The sequence below is a fragment of the Aulostomus chinensis genome, chromosome 17 (genome assembly GCF_037954235.1).
Source record: "Aulostomus chinensis isolate RoL2024-O1b breed Wild chromosome 17, RoL_Achi_v1.0, whole genome shotgun sequence".
In the NCBI taxonomy this organism is placed as follows: domain Eukaryota; kingdom Metazoa; phylum Chordata; class Actinopteri; order Syngnathiformes; family Aulostomidae; genus Aulostomus; species Aulostomus chinensis.
The window spans coordinates 3,631,667-3,655,000 of record NC_141336.1 but is presented as its reverse complement, the minus strand read 5'-3'; the positions used below and the strand labels follow the sequence as shown (position 1 = coordinate 3,655,000).

The following is a 23,334-nucleotide window of genomic DNA, read 5'->3' as shown; positions in this document are numbered from 1 at the left end:
CTGAGCAGTATTTCTTGTCTTGCATTATTATTTTGAAGGGCACATATTCCAGCAGTAGAGTAGCATTGTTGCTAAATTTTCTTCAGGTGAGACCGTAGTCTACAAAATAAATATCATGCTGCCCATAAGAAACGTTGGCACTTGTGATTGGGACCATAAACTAGGCAGGAAAATGTTTGCTGTGGTAATGAAGTGGCTCCCATGCAGCAGTGTCTTGTGTTGCTAATAGCATAATGCTAACAATGCGTCTTGTTGATGGAGCTTGATCGCTATCAGGTGAGAAATTGCAGCTCAGGACTCTACACGTGATGGAGGACGCTTTGCTTCGTCCTCACTGCAGCGAATGACTGGGACAACAATTGGGGAGGAAAAATGGGGAGGATGAAAAACAAAAGTCTTTTTGTGGGAAGTAGGGTTAGCATCTTGTACGATTGTGAGCAGCTGGACCATTTCCCCCTTGATTCTCCCCTGATGGCTTTTAGAAAGTTCAAAGTACTTCCATACTGGCCTCACTTTTCCAACCAGAGTGCTACATCCACTTTTTTATACAGTCTATAATGAGCAAGTGGAGTGCTGAAGGTGCAGCCTCAGAGGTAGGAGAACGCTCTGATCGTGAAATATCCCACCAGGGAGGTAGGACTTCTCCAAAAGTTCAGAGAAGAACATTTGCTGTCACTCAAAATGGCAGCTTGTCAGGTGAGAGATGAGATAAGCGTTTGTGCCTTTGATTATGATGTGAAATGATGATGTATCACTTGTGAATTTAGTTTTTCGTGGCTAATTTTTGTGTAGCTGATGTGATGTTAGCCTTCTTGTAAGCGAGTTAACCTGAGGAATCATTTGGATTAGTAATCTCCTGGGCTTGAGTTCACGTCATCTGCCGGCAGTGAGGCTCTTCCCATGTATCTGTATTCTGAAATAGAGCAGAATTTCTTGGACGAGCATGTTGCCAGTCTGTTGCTGTTATGTGAACACTCTTCGCAGAGAGGTTGGACTTTTCCCAAAGGGAACTTCCCCACTTTCCAGCTGCATGAATGGACTATATGATTTCAACCTTTTGTCACAATAAAAATCTTTCCGGCCTCCTCCTCCCGCCTGCTCTCTTCTTCCTCCTCTTCCCGCTCGACTGGCTTGACTCTTCCATCTTCTCTCTCCCCCTAATCAATCAGCATCAACTTCTGCCAGGCCCTCTCAGTGGGTAAATGACCTTACATCTCTCACAGTGCTGTCAGAACTCCCCACCCCTTAGCTACACTTGCATGTACACACTCGTATATGCACACACATAAACACACACACATAAACACACACCTCCAGAGGGACTCTGCCATGGACCAATATCTCCTCTTAATGTTGCCGTTGACAGGGCAGGGCTCCCAGACATTTTTTTGTTTTTGTCATGGCGGAGCATGTTGTTAGGTGTTTATCCCAGGGCTTTAAAGGCTCAGTGCCATTCAGTGAAAGAGGGATATATAGAGTAAGACAGATGAAGAAAAAGGGCGAAGAAGGGAGCAGGAGAAATCAAGAGGGAATGAGAGGGGGAAAGATGGAGACACGGCATGCTTCTGCATCTCCTTTCACATCCGGGACTGGACCACCTGCAACAAGACCCCACTCTCCTGCCCTGTCGGAGACAAGTCCATATCGTTGTTTTCTGTCAGAACTAATAGCAAACAGGCGTTAAGATTCCTTTGTTTTTTGAACCTTCACCAAAGGTTGGTGATCAGCTCTCTTGTAGTCAATGATTCCATGATGTAACAGTCGGTCCCCATTAAACAGTTGTGTGAGACTTTGTAAAAATCAGCCAGCCCACTCAGGAAGAAGGAGAGCATGACGTTATTGCTTGGTTTGATGTTGACTTTTGTATTATTTAAAAAAAAACAAAAAAAACTTCAGATTCTTGAAAGAAGAATGCGACCTGAAGGATTTTCTACCCACAACCTTCTCTAACCTCTCAGCTGATGAAAGGCAGGGAGCTCCTTTCCTCCCCCTGGCATGAGCCCAGAAATAAGCCGCGTCTTCTGCCCCTCACAGCCTTTATTACCTCCCTTGAGGTTGATCCGTCACAGATGCCCCAGTGGAAGCAGCACTGACTCTTCTGTGTTTAAAAATGGCAAAGGTCAAGGTCACTGGGGTCATGTTTTCATCAACATACTTTGGGAGTCACACAGGATATTTTTCAGACCTATCTGAGGTATCAATAAATCCAATTTGTTGACCAGCTGTTGTCTCTCCCAGTGACCTCCAAAACTCTGTCTTCGCCTCTGGACAGCATGTTGCACATCCGATAGCTGCCATGAGCGAGCAATTCCAACTTACCCAACTGAATTTAATTTCTCAAGATCGAGCCATGTGTAATGTTGTCTATACTGCCATCTACAGATGACAATACTCATTGCACAGCCTAGTTTATTTACTCCAACCTTTGGATGGAGAGCCATCTAATTTGTTTTGACTATTCCCAACATTTCCAAAGTTGAGGTAAAGTTCCCTTGAAAAAAAAAAAAGAATGGATACACAATTAGTGACTGCACATTATAATAGTTTTACCCACTGGACAGCTCCATATTTCTGGAACCCTTGTGGGGAATTCCTCCAGATTTGGCTCAGCTTTTCTTGGACTCAAGGATGAACTGATTAGGTGTTGGAGGTCAGAGGTCACCCACATATGCTCATGTGCCTGTCCAGGGGTTAGACTGTAACCTGACAAAGGATCCCCACCATGTCATCTCACTATGAAATGAAGACACATGCGTCCATCTATTCAGGTCCAGTTGTCTCCTCACCAGGTGGCTGACTACATATGAAATTGCACACGGACACAAAGAATTACCACACGGAAGGGGACGTGGCCCACTAATCAACATGATTGATTTATTTAGTATTTTTACACAAACCAACACTTCGTCCACCATCTTCTTTTTCTGATTTAGAACAACGGCGCCACTCTGCCATTGCGACATTCGTTGTGGTTGAAAGTGGAATTGATTTGCATCAACGCAACGTCGACATTTTTTCACAGCGGTTTCAAATCCATGTCGTTGTCACGTAGCAACCACAACACTACAGAAACACTGTTGGTCCTACAACCAAGTAACGTGGACGTGCCAGAAGCATGTAGGCGAACTACGGACATGTATCAATAGGAAATATAAATAAGTCACACACTGATACAGACTTTCTTCATTGACTACTTCTGGTACACGTCATATCTTCAAGTATTTTTCTTGATGTTTTACTCAGGGCTTTTATTTCCATGTATGTTTGTTGTGCTATTATTTTGTTTGGATCCAGTACAATATTTTAAGTCTATTTATTACACAAACTTCAATAGTTTAAAAGAGTCTAGACTTTAATAAAGGCTTCAAATAACTCCGGCGCCTCCCACAATCACTCACAGTACAGCGTCATGACTCTAAATGTTACACTGGTGATTTGCATTTTTGCATACGTACGTGTCTGTGGTCTCTGTGTCTGGCTGTGATGCACACATCCCTGGGTATGGACTGGTTCCACTAAATTTTATTGTTGATTTCTCCTCAAAATTCTGCAAATTGCCATTTTAGTAGGTGATAGTGTTCCTGATTGAAATTTAAACACACAAACAGCGGATGCCTCATTAACTTTAGGTGGCACAAGTGTCAAAATGACAGCAGCTGTTCCTTTCTTTCCCTGTAGATGATGACATTAGCATGTTTGCATCTGCTAAGTGCTGCTGTACTTCTTACCAGCTGTGGGTGGCGCACGTTGGACTAGTGTTCTTGCATCAGTGACTCTGTATGTCCTTGTTAAAATGTAACCATTTCCCTTTTGTCCACAGTGCAAAGATTTCGTCAAAGCTGGACGGGGGATTTATGAGGACTTGTGCCGCCGACTGCCTCTCTACGCCTCTGACTTCACAGATGGTAGGCTTGACCTGGAATGGTAGGGAACGTGAATCATCTGCCTTATTATGCCACAGCAGGGTGCTCCTGGCAGCTCCTCATTTGTCTGTCACCCTTTACCTCCAACATATCTGTGCCGCTTCTGTGTCACAGCCCAAGTTGTCTCTTCTTAAAATGCCTCAGATGTCTTCCTGCTTCCATATGTTCTCATCCCAATATTACTGTAGCGTTCCAAGTCATCACATAAAGACATTGTCCGAAATATTTTCATCGCTGTCTCGGCAGGCTGGTGGTTTTATTGACACATCAAGTCATTCACTGTATCAACGAATGTGTATTCCTGCAGCTGTCCCCGCTCAAGTATATGCAACTGAACTGAGTCAAAGCACATTTAAGCTCCACGCGCTCGTGCAACTCAGCAGCTCTCTTTCAGACCTTTCATAAAATCCAAACACATTGAAAAAACAAATCACGATACATCAGTCTTGTGAGTGTCATCGGATAATGATCATCTGACGAAGGTCACAAGACCAAAATTCACGGTTTTCATATTAGAGCCCAATTTAAATGTTTAGTACCAAATCGAGTTATCTGTCATTTGAATAAAAGGGATAACTGCTCTTTCAGCATGATGGATGACACAAAACTGAAGCAGATTAGTCATGTAGTAAAAGAGCAGTAGGTAGGGCGAGCCCTGGCAGAACCGTTTCACTGTACCTAATGGTTTATTCATACAGCCCAGGCTCGGAATGATGAACTCTGCTAATGTTTTTGAATTAAAATGTTGAGCCTCCATTAAGAGGTGAATGTGACTCATATGTCTGTGTTTGTTTCCCCTCAGGTATTGTTGGCAGTAATAAAACCCTGCTGAAGTACATAACCACAGCCATCTTCCTCTACATCGCCATCCTCCTCCCCGCCATTGCTTTCGGCTCCCTCAATGACGAGAGCACGCGTGGCGAGATCGGTATGAGGGCAAAGACACTAACAAATCCTCACTTCGAATTTTGATCTAAGCTCACAAGCAACCAGCTTTAACAACATAGTCACTGAACGTATAAAGGTGCTTACAGTTTGAGTGTGCACATCATAAACCAGGAATCCCATACAGCACCATGAGCAAGGTAATTAACCCATTTACACAAGGTGCAACATGCGGTTTATTCTCTCCTGAGGCACCGTTTGTATGCTTTTGTTGTACTGTGGTGTTGTATTTTAATAATATATTTCATTAAGAACAGGTCAAAGTCATTTTACACAGATTTGAATGAGCTAAGATCCCTGTGAGATAGACAGCATGTTTTAGTCTATGATGTGTTTCATTTGAATGGATCCCTACAGAATCTGTGTCTTGTGTTTACTGGCACGTGTTCAGAATTTAGTACCTTTAGTGACCATCAATTCATTTTTGGCCACTAGGGGGCAGAAGTCCCCGAACCAGGACATCCACAGTTGCGGTCAATGAGAGGTTTGTCAGAGAAGATGTAGAAGGTCAGGTGACCAAGTATAAACGGGGGCAAAGTCCCCAGATGGATGGGTTCATGGTGGATGAATGGGTCAAACCCAGGAGATTAATGCGTCATTGTTAGGTTTTGGGTTGCTTTTCCAGTTTGAGGTCCACAGTATGGTTAAACTTAATGAGCAAACCTACATGGTTCCTTGGAGTTTTAGCGACTAAAACCAAAAACAGCCTTTTTGGTCTTTCTGTCATATGTGAAACTTCTTCCGCGTGTTGTATGCTAATGCTTCATGTTTTACAAATGCTTTCACCCCGTGTGTAGCCACACAGATTAAAATATATTTTACACCTGCCACCAAAATGAGTTTTCAGTAAAGAAGCCTGTTTCATCCACTTGTCATTTGTAAATTTACATTAGCGTTTGAAAAAGTAGCGGATGCAATAGCAATCATAACAAGTTAGGTTGCATTTTCTATGGGGAAACTATGCAGGACACCAATTTCTCTGTTAATTTCAAGGGTTTATAATTGAAATATGGTGACATTTTCTCTCAGTGATTCCTGAGCATTAATCAGCACTAATGAGCGTCTCCTCCTGCTGTATCTCTCCATGTGATCTCTCCGTCCAGATGTCCGGAAGACCATCATCGGCCAGAGTATCGGAGGCGTCATCTACTCGTTGTTTGCCGGTTCTCCTCTAGTCATCCCTCTGACCACAGCTCCCCTTGCCATCTTCATCAGCGGTAGGTTTTCTTTCAGCTCAGCTGAGCCAAATTATACTTATCACTTCACAGTTACTGCCAGCGGCCAATTTGAAAAGGAGGCTGGGTGTGGGTGGAGTACTAAGAAGATTACGTCAAAAAATCAAGAGAGGGAGGCACCCAGCCGTGTAGAGCAGCCTTGCAACCTCATCTGCTCTCTCTTCCCAGAGAACAGCAATCTTGGTGCAATTTAACTGTTTTGTTGACACATTTCCCCCTAATGAGTGTTCCATATGAGGTTGTACAAAAAGCACAGCTCTCTAAAGACTTGTGTTTTTCAGGAATGAAGAAACCCCCCCCCCCACCCCCCCACTGATGTTATATAACGGTTTGTTTCTGAGCACGACAGGTCGGGAAACTCGCTCACCGCATAAAGCACATTTAAACTTTATTTTCAGTGCCAACAACACATAAACTGTTACAAGTGTTGACACCCGTGTTGCGTAGTTTGGATTGTAAACATTCTTGGTGGCCGGCAGTTGTAGAATTGGGTGCTGATCAGGAAAAGCGAGGCTCCGATGCCAAGATGTCGTTTTTACTACCAGAGCGGTTTGCTGCGGTGTGATGATCTTTGAAGTAAATGGGCTAGAACTGTGCTAAGCTCATTCTCATGGGAATAATTATAATACACTTCCAACAGGCTGTCTGAGCAGAACAATGGCTTGTTTGTGTGTGTTTGTAACTCATCTCAGCACAAATCTGCTGAAGATTACAACCATTTTTTGTTTTACTGTAACAAACTCATTACGGTCCTTTTGTCCTTTGTACGAGTGAATGAAATGTGTTTCTCTTTCTTTGAATTGTGTATGGATTCCATCTCTGCTTGTGTTAATGTAGAAATCTCAGCACAAAAACATGATCAATACATTCCTCGTTAACCTACTTTGTTTCTTATTTATTGATTGAATCAGCCTTGATCAAGCCTCCCTTCTTGGTTTGTGCAACACACAGAGAAATTCCCAGAAATCACCGATGGAATTTTGATGAAACTTGAGGAAAAAGGCATTTATTTAGCTTGCTTATGTATTCAGACATGGCTACAATATGTGCATATTACCATCAAGGTGACCTACAGGTCAGCGGTTGCCGCAATCAATTTTGCAGGGATGCATACTTTCCCATATTTGCATTAGCAGAAGAAACGAGCTGTAATTTAGCTGTGAGCGCGTCCGTCGTTAACGTCTTGATGTGTGAACACTTGCAGTGATCCGAGGAATCTGTGACGACTACAACCTGGACTTCCCGGCCTTCTACGCTTGCATTGGTCTGTGGAACTGCCTCTTCCTCATTTTAGGAGGGATCTTTAATGTCAGCCTGCTCATGAAGCTCTTCAAAAGGTCCAACACACATTTACAATTCAACACACCTTAAAGGGATGGTTGGGATTTATTAAAGTGGGGCTTTATGAGGTAGTCATCCACAGTAAGAGTCTTACCTTTAGTGGATGTGGGTCAGTGTGTGGAACAGCCGAGGACAGCTGCAGGCGCACAGAAAAAAATGTATTTTATCCACCAAATAAACTCCCGCCTAAAAACATCTACATTTAAATGTACGCTGTAACATTTGCACTGCTTCACTTCTGGTGTCCCTTTCTTGTGGCGCTGCATTTTTCAAGCGTAGAACTTCCTATGCGTGCAGCACTGCTGGTCAGCAGACAGGAGAGCTGCAGAGCAGCACAGCGTGCACGCGAAGGAATATGAGGGGAGTTCTAGATATTAATTTTGTCTGCTTCTGTAGGCGGCATTTATTCGGTGGAGAAAATTGTTTTTCTACTGTACTTCATCCTTGGCAGCGCAATGCTGAGCTACAAGGGTGCAGCTGCTGTCAGAGGCTACGCTGACCAACGTTACTGATGCTACTCACTATGGAAACAAATCAAAACTATCCCTTTAATTTACTTCACTTCAATGGATGGAATAAATATCTGTTGGCATGTTGCCATCTCTGGCAGACAGTGAAATGTTTGGAATTAGGTCACATCAGTGGCTGCAGCAAAGACGTTGGCACACAAAAGAGGAGTTTTTCTGTTTTGAAAATTCCTTTAAAGAAGGCAGAATACTTTACTGCTCCTTCCGCCTACATTCACAGTTCAAGATCTTTTCTCCCAGTTCCCTTTGTTAAAGTTTCCCTCGCTATCAGAGGAGCTCTCTCCCCGCTCCTTCTTAAGAACATGTATTTGACTTGTTATTCTGACCAATTTACAAGTTTGTTAACAGAATCACTTTCAGTTTTCACTCCTGATTTTCAACTATTTATGTGTTGGTTTTATGAGCTCTGTGTTTGTGTGGCACTGCTGCACAACCAATAGCACTTCAGGGGCCAATAAAGTTAATTAAGTTTCATTCGGTTCTGTCAATGTTGACACCACAGGATCATTTTCAAATTAAAAAAAAAAAGTTTAATTAAAACACAATCATGCATACTAATTTGACCGGCTACCAATTTGATTAAAACGAACAGTTTAAAATAAGCTCATTTTTTAAAAAGTATTGACTTACATGCCGATGATGTGCAATTGGGTGTAATATTTAAACCAACAAAACCAAAGAGTATGAACAGAGTATCCATCATGATTTATTCATTATTAAGATAAGTTTATATTTGTATTAGCATCCATACTGACAGTTTTGCAACACATTGATATTTTTGTATTATTATTATTCAGATATGTCCCAGTTGTGGCACTAATGAGGATGATCTCATCTTATGCTCAGTACCCCAACAATATTGGTGTTGACTCCTGTAATGTTGCTGTGTTTTTCCAGGTCGACGGAGGAGGTCATTGCTCTGTTCATTTCCATTGCGTTCGTGGTGGATGCTGTCAAAGGCACAGTAAAAAGTGAGTTACAGAGACACCACACCAGCCTGCAGCTCGTGTCATGTCGCTGGTGCTGTGGCCTCTTCCTGCCACATTACTAATATTTTGGCTCTGCAGACCAAACGCTTGCTCTGATTATTCAGCTCTGACTAATGAGAGCCACTGCTAACACTTCCACCAAATCCTCCACCAGGCCCGGCTTAGACGAAGCCTGGCAGGGAATTAACCATCTATTATTTGACTTTGAAACAGTTGATTTTGATCAGATTAAGCAACTAAAAATGTAAACTTTCTGAGATTGTGTTTCTCTGTAAATATCATGGCTGTCCTTGATTCAAGCTGCGCGCACATGGAATCAGACAAAAGGTAGACAGCACTTTCTTGCCAGCACAGGAACTTGTGCAAATGAAAATGCGTTGCCATGGTGATGTCTTATTCTCTAGCTCCTGTTTGGTTCAGCAAATCAACCTCACAAATGCGCACCACTGAGAATTTGTGAAGCGTAAATGCAGCGGTCAGGAGTGCATGGCTAACGTTAGGCTTTCAACAAACTACACTGTGAATGCACCACTTGTGTGAATGGACCCCACAACTAAGCTTTGCAATTCTTCTGTTTTCAGCCTGACTATGATTGGGATCTTGTTTAGCCACAAGTTAGCAGCCACCTGTTTAAGACACATAAATATTTCAAAGTTCATGGCATGTACTGAAATGTATTAAGCCTGTGTGAAACACTGACCTTATTTAAGGCATTTAACTAAAAATTCATTAAAGGTCCCACTGACGTTGAGATGAGTGAAGCAGACGTTCACCGAAGCGAACTCCTGGGCTAACAGCAGGTTTCAGGACTCGCTCCTTCACCCCTCCGCTCCCTAAACTGTTAGCATTGTCGGTGTTCTCTGCTGACCTCATCTGATTGTATCCTGCCTACTGGAGAATCTTTTGCTGACTTCGTTGAGCCTGTTCAGGGATTGTAAGTTTGGATGTCCTGCAGATAAATTTAGTCATTATAAGTCAGGCCAATTATACATTTCCAGTAAACTCAAACGACTGTAAGAAGTTCCCCTAAAAAGTAAGGGACAACCATTTCTGAAAACCACCACCACAACTGGTTAGTGGGATGAGGATTGTTGAAATGTCAGTGATACCAATGCCATGACTGATTCTGCTTATAGCCTTGATATTCATACATTTTTTGTGTAGGGATAAAAAGCAGGCCTGCATAGGTTTTTGGGGTTACTCCAGTTTTATGTTTTGCGTATTCGTCTGGACAGTGGTAGACAAAGGCTACATGTGACTTTAGTGTGCAGAGGCTCCAGCGTTGGCAGGCCGCAGCACGTGATTCCACTCAGAGAAGAGAAAGGACTGCTGCCTAATAAGGTTTGCACATGTTGAGCAGGAGGATGTGGAGCTGGTAGCCTGCTAGCTAGCTGTAGCAACGGCGCGTCTCATCACCTGACCTGGATGAAATGAGAGAATATTAACGAAGCATTCACTTTCACTTAAGTTTTCTTCGTCCAAGAACAAAACTGCTGGTGGTGATGCTGTTGTATTTATACCCGATAGTATTTACAGAGTATAAACAAACATGTACCAACATGTTTCAGGATGTTGTTTGTGTTTCCAGCCTTGTAGAACTTGAAATTGTTCTTTTAAAGACATCCCTTGCACTGCTACAATCTTCAGGGTTTAACTTGAAGATTTTTGTTTTTCTCTTTTCAATTTCCTGGTCATGAAATGATCCTGCCACCCTCGTATCTGCTTCTTTCTATCTGCCGCAACCAGTTGTTGCTGAACGCAGCACGCTTGACGTCACTGTTGTCTCAAGTGGACTCAGTTCTCAGTGGGTTAAGTAATGTAATAAGAACCGTTCTTCTTATTCAGGGCTTTTTCTGCTGTGTATTTGAGTAAACGGGTCTTGCCAAGAATGAGATACAAACATCCTGGACAGTTTATTGGTTGGGAGACAGGAAAAAAACCCAACAATGTCTCTGTCACTGTGGTGGGTCAGCAGCCTGAGAGGCTGAACGAGGCACTGTGTCGATGCAGGTTTCAAACCCAGCCTGCAGCCATATATCAGCACCCCTACCTTTACTGCACCTCGTCCTAGTCTATCATAAATATATTACACACTTTAATTTCCAAAAATGAGATGACGATAGCGGAATGTAATTTATTTTGAATGCGATGTTTTGGAGATTGCCAGTGCGGTAGTTCAATTTTCAAAAACCATTTGTAAAATGCGCTTCGAGCTCATATGCCATTAGCATAACATTAACCTATGTCATTGTGTTGACACTTTTCATCCAAAATATTCCCCAAGAACACGAACGAATACATTTGGGGTTCGTATCTAGTCTCCCGAAGAACTTAGTTTGCTCCATAACTTCCTCTGCTTTGATGGAAGGGAAGGTGGAGGCAGCTACACACAGGCTGGGTCACACACTCGTCTGTCTTATTTTAAATGCGACAGGCAGCATTTCACATCGTAGCTTTCAGCCTGACTCTTGCTAAAGAGAATAACACACACATTCACATCCCGCAGGGTGATTTTAATTTAACTTTGTTGTCCACACTGACAAGCCAGGCCAGAGATATCAAGGTTTTTAAGGGTTCATGCTGTACATATTGTAGTTATTATGTATTATTAGTGTTTGGTATTTTAAAATATCTGACAGAGTTGTCGCATTGAATAGCTGGACAGCCTGTGGTTGCATTTTCTCTGAGTGACCTCAGCTGGTTGAAAGAAGTCTGATTGTACAGAAGTCTTTGACCCTACTTCTCCCTGCATTTATCACCTCAGTAAATATTTCCCTTTATGGTCGCAGTTGCTGGTTTCAACACAACATGATGTTCATTTGGTAAATAATGGTCCCCTTTAAAATAAAATAGACAATAAAGCAGGATATAGAGTAGGGTTTTACTTTTCAAGCAAATATAAAACTACTCTCGGGTATTCACTCAGATGAATTGTTTAAGACAGGACAGTAGTTTAGGGCTCGACTCTGGATTTTCTGACAGCCACATATGACTGAAGATTCACCCGGTGGTGTCCCTGCCCCACACACACACACACACACACAGACACACACACACACACACACACACACACACACACACACACACACACACACACACACACACACACACACACACACAGTGTGTCAGGTTACCAGTGGACCACAGTTCTGCACTTGAGCTCCTCTCTTCTCATAAAGAATGTAGCCTCAGTAATATTTTCCATATTGATTCATGTCTCCATCTGCGATCCGTCCACCATTAATCAGAATACTAATTTTACGACCCAACCTGCCTGCGGTCAGAACTGCAGTCCACGCACCACTAATATGCTCTCTCATTCTTAGAGGATGTTCAGTGCGATGAGGTGCATGAAGCCATTGCAAATCTGCCAGTGACAGTTTTCTTCTCATCGACGTGACAAATCTCAGTCAGCCCGGGGGTCTCTAACACGGTTTGAATTATCAGCTGGGGGGGGGGGGGGGGGGGGGCCTGCAATTATTACAAGAAGCATTTTGTATAATTTGATACATTTTTTTAATATAATGACCAATACTATCAGTAGGCTTCATTACCTTGTGCTTGGCAAGTCACTACCATAGTGAGCTGACACGGGACGGAGGAGCTCCCCCACATCGCCACTCTCATCCAAATATGGTCACATCTGGTTGCAAAAAGCCAAGATGGTGTCAGCCAAAATACCAGACTTTAAAATGAGAGTAAACAAACCAGTGGGTGACGTCGCGCCGGATGCGTCCAGCCCGTTTCTTTATTTGTGACATGGAGAGAAACTCTGCGTGTTGTTTTATGTCTGGAAAAGGAGAAAAATAGTGCTGTTAGCTGTTAGAGGCTATTTTATGAGCCAGTTGATCCGGCTTCAATGGAGCGCTGTGACTCTGCTGATGTTTATTGCCAAAGCTGTCTCTCCTCTGTCAGAGTTTCAGTCCAACTTTTAAATTAAATTTTGCGTCTTTGTTTCGTCTTTTCCTTTCTCGTGTTTATTGCTCCATAATCAGTGCAAACTGTTTGTTCGGGATATTTTTCCTCTAACCCAGCAACAATTCTCAACTCCTTTTCTAATTCACATTCTGTGCTGTCCTCTGAATTTTACTTCGTCATTCAGTTTTAGTCGTCTGAATGTTTAGACTGAAAATGTGCATGTTGGTGTAAATAGTTTTTTGTGCATTTGGCATCAAGTCTTTTCAGTAGGGAGAAAGGAGGAGTCCCTGGCTGGACTTGAATCAGCGTCAAAGCTTCCCTGCACCTTACAGCTCTGTTTGAATAATCTATTGCCAGCTGAACTGAGCGCAATGGATGTGTTTCAGTCTTTCAGAGGTACTACCACCCGCCAACTCTGGAAAACAGAAGTATAGAGGACTTCCCCCAGGGTGGAGACCAGATGGGGGGAAACAGAAGTGAGGTGGCTGCAGGGTTGGCTCTCAATGTCCTCCCGGAATCCTTCATCCAGTGCACTCGAGAGAGGCCTGTCCTCTGCCTCTTGCTGATGTTGGGGACGTTATGGATGGGCTACACACTCTACCAGTTCAAAAGGAGGTTTGTGCAGCGCTGCAACACTCCGCGTATAAATCAGGGGAGAAGTGTCTGGAAGCCTTCCCGGCTACGACAAATACTGCAGAGTAGGGCCTTGACTGGACAGAGATTGCATGAACCTTCCACACGGGCTCTTACAAAGCTCCTTTTTCTGTCCAAGCTTCTCTTCCTGCCTGTGATTTAATAAGCAATAATATTCTAGTTCTGATTGCTCTCAGTAATCATATCAACCTCCAAGCCAGATTCAATTGTGTAAGCAAAAGGCGAGCAAAGGTACTTAAGCAGTGTCAGGATTACAGCCATTGTCCTTGTCTTGTCCACAGTAATTGTATTCCTCTATTATTTGTCTCGCCCCGCTCACTCCCTACTCTCTCTCTCTCTCTCTCTCTCTCTCTCTGTTTTCTGTCTTCTTTCTCTCTTTCAGTCCATTCCTGCATGCCAAAGTGAGGGAGGTTCTGTCAGACTGTGCCCTGCCGATCTCAGTGCTCCTGTTCTCCTTCATCGGCTCCTACATTTTCAGTGATATTGAGCGTTAGTATACATTTTTAATTCACAACTGTATCGTGAAATCATAATTTCTGTGTTTTGGTCTGCAACAGTTTGGCCACAATGGGCCTCCAGTGTTGTGTTGCCCGCCAACATGGGGCTGCTGGTTCAGTTCCCCGTGTCCCAGTTCCATGCAGACACAATTGACCGTGCATGTCTGCAGGTGGGAAGCCAGATCAGGGTGTTTGTCCTGGTCACTGCTCTGGTGTGCTTGTTTTGTTTTTTTGTTTTGTTTGGGGGGGGGGGGGGGGTATCTGCCCATCCACTACGTCCTCCTGGTGAAACTCACGGTCAGGTAAAAAGATGAGGTGAGAGACGAGCAAAAGAATGAGGTTGTCCATGATGCTCCAAGAATAGCAGAGGGGATGGAGCAAAGACCAGGACAGCCTGCCTGGAAGTGTGAGTCAGCAACGTCCAAACAAAAATTGAAGCGAGAGATGGAGGAAGAGGTAGAAAAGTTATTCAAATATTACTCTGTTTTTATTTGTTTCTTTTCTTTTGGTTTTGTTTTGGTTTTTTTGGGGTGGGGGGTTTATCACCTTTGAAATTCAGCTCACAAATCAAAGAGACATTAATGTGCATAATATCAAACTTGTGCGACTCAGTTGTGGGTGAGAAGTCAAGAACATTTTGCGAAAGCTTTATTGGGGAAAAACACAATGGTCTTACAGTTCCAACAATGGATGAGTGTTTTTATGAAATTTTGACGTTTCTAGCGAGCTGAAGATAACGGTAAGAGCATCCAGGGATTTGGAGATGTGTAACATCGCATCCACTCACAGAGTTTGTACTTGTCTGGTGTGGTTGCAGTGATGTCAGCTTTTATTTTGAAAGGCCAATGGGTCCAATAATATATAATTTTGACAACTAGGACCAATTAGTAATATACACGTGTACTCCAATCAGAAGTTTGTGGGGTTCAATGTGTTAAAGTGATATTTCACCCAAATACCATCATTAACTCATCATTTATTTGAGGTTAGATGTCTAGGATTCATGAACAGGCTTTTTTGTTTATCTGTGGGAGGCTTTTAGGTGTACAGCGTTTTAGTCCACAAATTTTCCTGCGCCACAAAGTGTATCGATACGATCGTATCGTATTGTACCGTATTGCACTGTATTGTGTTGTATAGTACCGTACCTCATACAGGCATGATGGTCTTTAGCATTCAAGAGCTCTTGCAAAAACAAAGAAACTCAGATTTAACTTTTATGTGGTTAGAAATGCTAAATACTAATATTCAGCTTCATGTCCAATATAGAATCACCAAAACACTGTTTTGTTAAAATAGATTCTAGACCCACGCGAAAGGGTCTCAATAGAATTTAGAACGGTTTAATTTCAAATGGAGCTTGTCGTGTTGCATCGAAACGATCCGCAAATGTTGTGTCACAGGAAATGTTGTGTCAACGCAAAGATGAACAATCAATTATGCACTGTGGAGTAACATTGACAGCTATCAGTGAGATCATGGTTCATAGAATAAACTAATATTTATTTTCACGTGTCCTCCTTGAAGGAAGTAGCCCACAGTTTTCCTGATTGAGCTGTTTTAAAGCAGCATGCTAGCTTGTTTTTCGTTAAGCTTGATGGGCTAATTAATTCCCTGAATTTGGTTTGCCGACTGAGATGTACCTCGCTGTCATGTCATCAAATGTTCGGCGTCGCCGCTGCAGCAGAGCACTCGTTTGGTCCGCTGGTGGCCGCGATGAAGAGGAGGAGAGGACGTCTCCCAGAATCGTAACTTGAATGCAGTTTTTGTCAACATAGTATGATTTTAATTGAGAATTCTGGCAAGCTCGCCGGCGAGCTTTAATTCTGGAGGAGTCGTGCAGGGGAATAAATCCTCGTGAATCAGACGTCAACCAGCGAGGAACTGATAAACAGATGATCATTTTTTTGGGCTGGCTATCACTGTTTAACTGCTGCTTCTGCTTTCCTGTGTGTTTTCAAGTGTAAATGGGTTAAACAGGCACACCAGTGACCTGCTCTGCCTCCGGAGCCGCTGCCTCTGTGGGTGCCCCATTCATCGGAAAGTAACCTGGCAGCCCAAAATAAATTGATTTGGGCTGCTGAATGTATCATCATCCATGTGAAAGTCGTGTATTTAACTTCCACTCTCCATTGGCAGCACACACAGCAGAAGTTATGTTGAATAGATACTTCTGCATATCAAGAGTCATATTTGACTTTTACACAGTCATGTGTCACCAACCAGCCGGATTTTCTGCGCATGTTTTGTGCTAATTATTCAATTATCATTCAAGGTAGTCTCAATCCCCAGAGGAGCTCCAAATGTCACTGATATCGCTTGTGAATAAAGCAAACAGAACTTTCACGTCCCCACAGACCTGAAATTGTCTGTCCTTGTCCCACTATTGCTAACAACATGCTCCGCCACATTTTTCTCATGAGCTTTTAATGAATGATGAAGTGATTAGCACTTGTGTTGCGGTAGCGTTAACTAGGGCAAACGTGACCGAGGGAATAAAAAGTTGATTTCTGACATCTGCATGTGCATTAATATTTATTTCCTCATTCTTCTTACATGAGGCAGTTTATTGTAAGAGAGAGACGTGGGATTTAGTGTCCTCAGGTAACATTTCAAGCCTTCTTTGATCTTAAAAAATGTGAACTTTGAATCTACTTTATGTGTTGTTTGGTAAGAATGGACATGAAAAATTAGCTCGGTGATATCGCGATTACACATTTATGATTTTAAAGATTCTGGAGACAGGCTTCCTAAAAGCCAGGCCACGCTTATTTGTTACCTTTGTCTTTTTATTCTTCTTTATTACAGCCAGAACATACAGGAAATGTTGAGTTTTTATACTCTATTGTGTACCATTATTTTGGGTCTCCATTCATTGTTGCCAAGGCAGCAGCTGTTCCCCAAGGGTCAAAACACAAATACAGCCCTGTGCCAAACCCTCGAGTGAATTTAAATTTAAGTGCCTGGCCAATTTTCTGTTCCTTTACCTCCAGAGACAATAAGTCATAAGATAATAGACCCATTATTTTATTGTCATTTCTCCCTAAATTTAACCAAGTGCACTTAATCCGGCTGTATTTAAGTCCAAAATTAGATATCCAGCATTTGAAAAGACTTACTGCTCTCTTCAGAAATAATTGTTTTTGTGAAAGTAACGCAGCACTTTGAGAGACAGTTGTTGAAGAAGATGAATGAGTTTTGTGTATTATTGTTATTATTCTTTAGAGAATTGTTAACTTAAATAAACCTGTCACCGTTAACAGAGGCAGACAATTTAGATATGGCAGAGAAGTAATCAAGTGCACAACATCATTATGTCTTCAGTTGTGTCAATGAAATGCCAGGAAACAGTGATAAACGGTCCTTTCCTGCAGCTGGAAGAGCAAAGCAAAAGCAAGATGTTGTATTTAATTTCATGTAGGACCACAAATCATCACATGGACGTATTTGGAGCAATGAAACCAGTAAATGCCGTTAAAAATGATCCGTTTAACAAATGGTTTCCATTTCTTCTCTGATCAGTTCCAGTCTTTAAAGTACACGACCGGCCGATCTTCAACGTGGCTCCATTCGAGCGACTGTCGCCCATGAACGTGGTCAGTGCCATGGGCCTCGGCTTCCTCCTGGCCCTCCTCATCTTCATCGACCAGAACATTGTTGTCTCGTTGACGAATGCACCGGAGAACAGGTAAAGACAGAGACAAAGATTCTGTCATTCCCTTCTGGTGAGCTTAGGTTTACGTGACCTTGCCTAAGACTGCTACTGCTCTGTCTGTTCCAGATAGGATGAGAATAGTGAAAGCTGAGATCAGAATAATGAATCTTGTGCTGTTTCTCAGTGTTTTGGGTCAATCAGCTGACTTAAACACCTCCTGTGACCCTTCAAAAAGCCACCAAGGACCTTTGGGGATCCACTGCCCCCACTTCAGGATCTATTGCCGGTCTGTTTGAGAGAGCAGAGTAACTGAGCCAGAAACTTGACATCTGAGTCAAGTCTTCACAGTCAGGAGACTCTGAAGAAGCCTTAGAGCCAAAACACCATTTTGAGCTTTTACCCTTCAACATTTGCATTAGACAGACCAATTAAGAGCTCATTCATCCCCTACAGATGTACCATCAACCAGCCCTACAGTAAAACTCCAAGAATCTCAGCTCTTATATTCTACATTTGTTGGGCAGGAATTAATTGGGTCTAAATGTGTAAAAGCCCAAACAAAAAAGAATTCACCAGAGGGCCAAACAGTGGCTGGTGGAGCAGAGCAGTGACGAGAGCAGTGGACGCAGTAACGTCCAACACACTTGGACTCAAGAACGACCTGTCTAGCCTTCAGTGGTCAAAGGTGTGGTGTGTTTGGTAGCTGTATGAATCGATCAATAATGTGATCAATCACTAGGGCTGAGCAATTTTATTGATTCTGCGATATGTATCGATGTTTTGTTTCCCTGGAGAGTATTGATTTTTCAGCCGTGAGTATCGATACATTAAGCCCCATTCAAATCCCCCGTGTCCCAGACTTTGCAGGAAGAGCAATTCGGTCTGCCAGCCACTGGTGTCACTGTAGAGCATTTCTAGTTACCCAGACGCCGACAACTTTCTCATCCGGTTAGAGCTGAGAGATTCAGGAGAATGGCAGCGAGTATAAATCCAGTGCCTGCATGCTTAAACGCCGATGTGTGGGTGCATTTTGGGTTCAAAAACAAAAAGGAAAGCGACATTTTAGACAAAAGTTTGGTGGCTTGCAACTGTGTCACACAAACGCTAAGTACTCTGGAAATACCACCAACCTGCGAGCCCTCCTGAAACGTCATCACCCGGACAAGGAAATGCAAACTGAGACCGAGCCAAAGAAGCTGCAGCGCGACCCAAAACAAACCACGCTGGACAGTGATGGCGGTTGTTCCCACAAGTTCCCATCTTCTTCACAGAGGCCATTGCCTACTTTATTTGTTAGGATTTGAGTATATCAAATTGTATCGTGAGCTGAATATCATGATATATATTGTATTGTGAGACTAATATCGTGTATCGTATCGTATCGCGAGATTCTTGTATCACTACAGCCCTATCAATCAGTGATTAGGGTGTTCAGGTTGTTGGCAGGAGTTGGTTCTTGTTGCAGTTGAGGTGGAGCTGGACCCAAGAGCAGAGACAGATGGCGGGAGATGAATAACTCAAGTTAGCAATATATTTAAAAACGAAAAACTCAGGACCAGTCAAAAATAACAGGTGGCTGAAAGAAGAAGCAAACATCATCAGGACGAACTAAAGCCAACAGATGACCTGACAAAGAATGAAACAGAAACCAAAACTGAAATACAAATGCCACGAAGTACACAACAAGTGAGAGAACCAGACGAGACTTGGGTGAGCACACAGTAGATGTGGCAAACAGACAGAGACAGGAAGTACAACAAACTAGACGTGGGAGGCAGTGAATTTCAAAGTAAGACAGGAACTGACGGAAGGTCTGATCAAAAAAACCCTACTCACCAAGCAAAGGCAAGAAACACAGAAATCCCATCTGAGTCCAGGAAGATAGAAACTAAACTTCCACATGGTTCAGACACAACTGTGTTAAGAGTTTTCATGTGTAAGTCAAGAGTTGATGATCTGATTATGATCGTAGGATAAAGTGGTGACATTTTACCCCGAGAAGGTCTTTAATCAGTGTGATATCATCACACATTGCTGGACATTATTCATGGACATCTTGGCTGCAGACTTCGTGGACCCACATGGACCGGTTGGTGGAGGCAGTAATTCTAGTTTCATGTAGAATTAATCTGTCCCAGTTAAATTCAGAGACTGTAAGTTGCAAGTGTGACACCAGTAAAAAGATTAGTAAGCACAGTTTGCTTTGTTCAACCTAAGCTTCATCCCCCATGTATCACTAACAACAGGACAGCAGCTTCAAACGGCTGTGGCTATTTCTGCTCCTGCTTTTCTCTCTCTCGAGCCCTTCAGTTCTTTCACTGCCTTCCTCTGTTTGCTGACATCTCCGTTCTTCCTCATTTCTTTTTTGTCTTGCAGTTTTGCCTTTTTAACCAACCGGACTATTTTTACAGCCACACAGATCTTTGATAGCATTTCTCATTCGTCTTGTGTTTATTTTAAAATCTGGGGCCTCATTATGTGGATCAACACCTCTGAACCAAATACTTCCCAACACGTTAAAGATGAAGAGAATTACTGGATAGTCTCTTACTTCAGTTGATCATTGATGCATTTAGAGAGATTTATAGCGCGCTGGTTTCAATGTCATGCTCAGGGGCATGTCAGCGGGACACATGGCTGATAAACGGTTTGATTCATCCGCAGGAACTTTTAGCGTGTCTCTGGGTCTAGACCAGCTGTCAAGACCCTTCCCAGGGATCTCAAGATAAATCTAAGGACAGACAATTAACAGGATTAAAAGGCAAATGTATTGATTTACTCTGTAATCGTGACATCTGTGAAACACATCATTACTTTATTCCAGGGTTGCTTTTGTTAGATTTCGCCCAGGAACTTGCAGTACTCAAATACAAATACTATTATTCCACAAAGGAAATGTTACTCAACAAAAGTGTCTGTTTATGGAGGTCAAAGTTGTAATCAAATGAAATGACAGGTTAAGGAACAAAAATCCTACAGGGGTTTCTCAGTAGTTTAAATTCTGTCTACCGCAAAGGTTAAGGATGTTTCAGCTCTCAGCAGGATTTCACTAAATCTGTCAGTTTAGTTTTCATCGAAGCATCGGTCAGAGAAGAATCCAATCATGGAGCCGATGGACCATGGAGAGGATTTTCTTTGACTTATCAGAAATTATCATATGGACTTGTGTGAAAAACAAAAAAATCCCGACATGATTGTGATATGATTCCAGTTATGCATGGAAGAGAAGAGCAGGCTGTTGGCTTTGTCAGAGGTTTGCCCTCTAGCCGTTGTTCTGTCTGTGTTTGATCCCTGAGAGCAACAGTGTGAGAGCAGCACAGTTATGAATTAAAGCAGCAGAATCCTCTTTGAAGTGTGTGGGAGGAAGAACATACAGCATGTTGCAGTCAATTCCTCTTCGAATCGCCGATTTTCATGGACTTTTCTTTTACTGGCCGTCTTGAAACATGCCGTTTCAGATTGATTCACGTTTGTGTTAGTAGCTGCTGGGGAAACTAGCATACCAGCGCTGTCAGCTTGGACTCAGACCTCAGACCTGTTGAATGACAGCACGCTATATTTCTACCGACGTGCATAACACAAAGACCCACCCTACTCCAACTTTGATTCGCAGAATACGGGCGGGGGGGGGGGGGGATAATGCTGATGTGAGGCTGATGTGATTGGACCAAACCAAAGCAGAGGAGCCTCACACAGACCTTGGATCAGTCGGACGCCGAGCGCAGCATGCACAGACAGAGCCCACCATTTTGACGAAGTATCAGTGCATATAATCAGTCTTTCGGTCCAGAGAGAGACGTGATTTGGTCCAGACTTGGAGTTTGATGACGACCCCATACTTGTACAATCATTAGTCACAACGGGTGCTGCTTCACTTTTGAAGGGTTCACTCTATAAAGTCTCAGAACTTCTACTTTAGACGTGAAGATGATATTTCAAAGTAGAAAAGGGGGGCGGGGGTCAAAAAACAGTAATTGCTTGTCAGCTGATATTTTGGTATTGACATGTATGTCATTGTATTTGTAAACTAAAAGCACGGCCAGGGACTCTACATGGATACAGAATATGACATGTGCTTGAAGTCTAAAGACAAACCCAATATTTGTAGAAAAAACCGATTTGTTTTGTTGTTTTTGCTGCTGTGCAGGCTGAACAGAATCTGCCTCCTCCTTCTGCGCTGCAGCAGCAGGTTTGGTGAACATTGGCCTCCTAGTTTTAACGTTACCCTGCAAAAGACAAGCAAACGGCACCCGGCACATAACCTCCTTGGAGGAGGTAATAAGTAGGACATAAAAATAGAATCAATTTTTTGTACATGCTTTGCTATAGATTAATGTGACTATTCAGCACCATCAGGTTGGGCTGATCCCAGCTTCCACTTTAATAAAATGCTGCTCATGCACATGTCCAAGAAGACGTAATAGTTATTTATGCTAATAAAACATGTGCATAACCAGGGCCACTTTCTTTACATTTTCATATATATATATATATATTTATATTTTTATATAATCAGTCTTCATAGTTAGCGGTAGTTGTCAATATTAATCCGTAAGTGCATTTACCCTAAAAAGCCAGCATCACTTGTGCACAGCAGTGATGCTCCACTAGTGTGTGCAGGAAAATGCTCCTCAGCGTCGTAAAGGTTAGGCTACGGTGAAATTCCTGTTATGTCATGCTCGAGTCGTTACGTGTTTGTCACTGACATATTGATTTATTCTTTGCTGGGAATAAAGACGTGAGGGGACGGAGGAGTGTGTCCGTGAAATCAGTTGAATGTAGAATGAGAAGAAATTTAGAAACATATGAGCAAGTTTATCCAGGTCATGTTGAAGGGCACCAGTAACCTTAGGAGGAGGATGCCCTTTCTGTGTGTGTGTGTGTGTGTGTGTGTGTGTGTGTGTTACTGTGAGCTCACCTCTGAATATTACTGTATGTAAATGTGTCTTTTTAAATCTGTGTGTAATCAGTCCTGCATGAGCTGATGTGATCTCTGTGGCTCATTTAAACGGGTTGTCAGTGGTTTACACCTCTGTTGTTGTGCTGCTGTGTGTAACTGTTGTGTTGCCGCTGTGCTGCAGTGTGTAACGGTTGTGTTGCTCCTCAGGTTGCTGAAGGGCACGGCGTATCACTGGGACCTGATGCTCTCTGGGCTCATTAACATACTGATGTCGGTGCTGGGGTTGCCCTGGATGCACGCCGCCTTCCCTCACTCCACCCTCCATGTGCGCCAGCTGGCTTTTGTGGAGCAGCGCGTGGAGGGGGGGCACCTCTATGAGACGTGAGTGCGCCGGCTCCATCTCTATCTCTCTCTCTCCTTCTCTCTCTCACCAGCAGCACTAATCAGACGCTCAATTAAAGGTTGTCTTCAAAGCCTGTGGCGACTATAATTTAGTGTCAGGGGCTACTGTATCCTGCTTCTTCCTGATTGCATGATTACTATGTAACTAACCATGTTCTCTCTGGGTGAGCGAGGTGAGGGGCTTCACAAGAGATGAGAAGATTAAGCTCATCATTCTGGACGCACACAAATGTGCAAAATTATAGGAAGCGTATTCCTCAGTCATTGGAGCGAGATAAATGGGGCATCGGTGGTGATCTCGAGGAGGCAGAGAAAGCCAGAAATCTGGGGTGCTATAAAAAAGGAGGG

General features: G+C 43.0%; 1 protein-coding gene across 4 annotated transcripts in view; it reads left to right on the top strand.

Moving 5' to 3' along the window:
- slc4a11 (solute carrier family 4 member 11) overlaps positions 1-23,334 on the top strand; it is a 102,095-nt gene that overhangs the window by 72,687 nt on the left and 6,074 nt on the right. For all 4 annotated transcript variants that reach the window (XM_086182528.1, XM_086182526.1, XM_086182525.1 and 1 more), the window contains 9 exons: positions 3,821-3,905; positions 4,726-4,851; positions 5,972-6,085; positions 7,308-7,440; positions 8,869-8,942; positions 13,265-13,493; positions 13,915-14,021; positions 17,552-17,717; positions 22,792-22,965. In XM_086182528.1, coding sequence (XP_086038654.1) covers positions 3,821-3,905; positions 4,726-4,851; positions 5,972-6,085; positions 7,308-7,440; positions 8,869-8,942; positions 13,265-13,493; positions 13,915-14,021; positions 17,552-17,717; positions 22,792-22,965 — 1,208 coding nt within the window. The remainder of the gene's footprint in view (positions 1-3,820; positions 3,906-4,725; positions 4,852-5,971; positions 6,086-7,307; positions 7,441-8,868; positions 8,943-13,264; positions 13,494-13,914; positions 14,022-17,551; positions 17,718-22,791; positions 22,966-23,334) is intronic.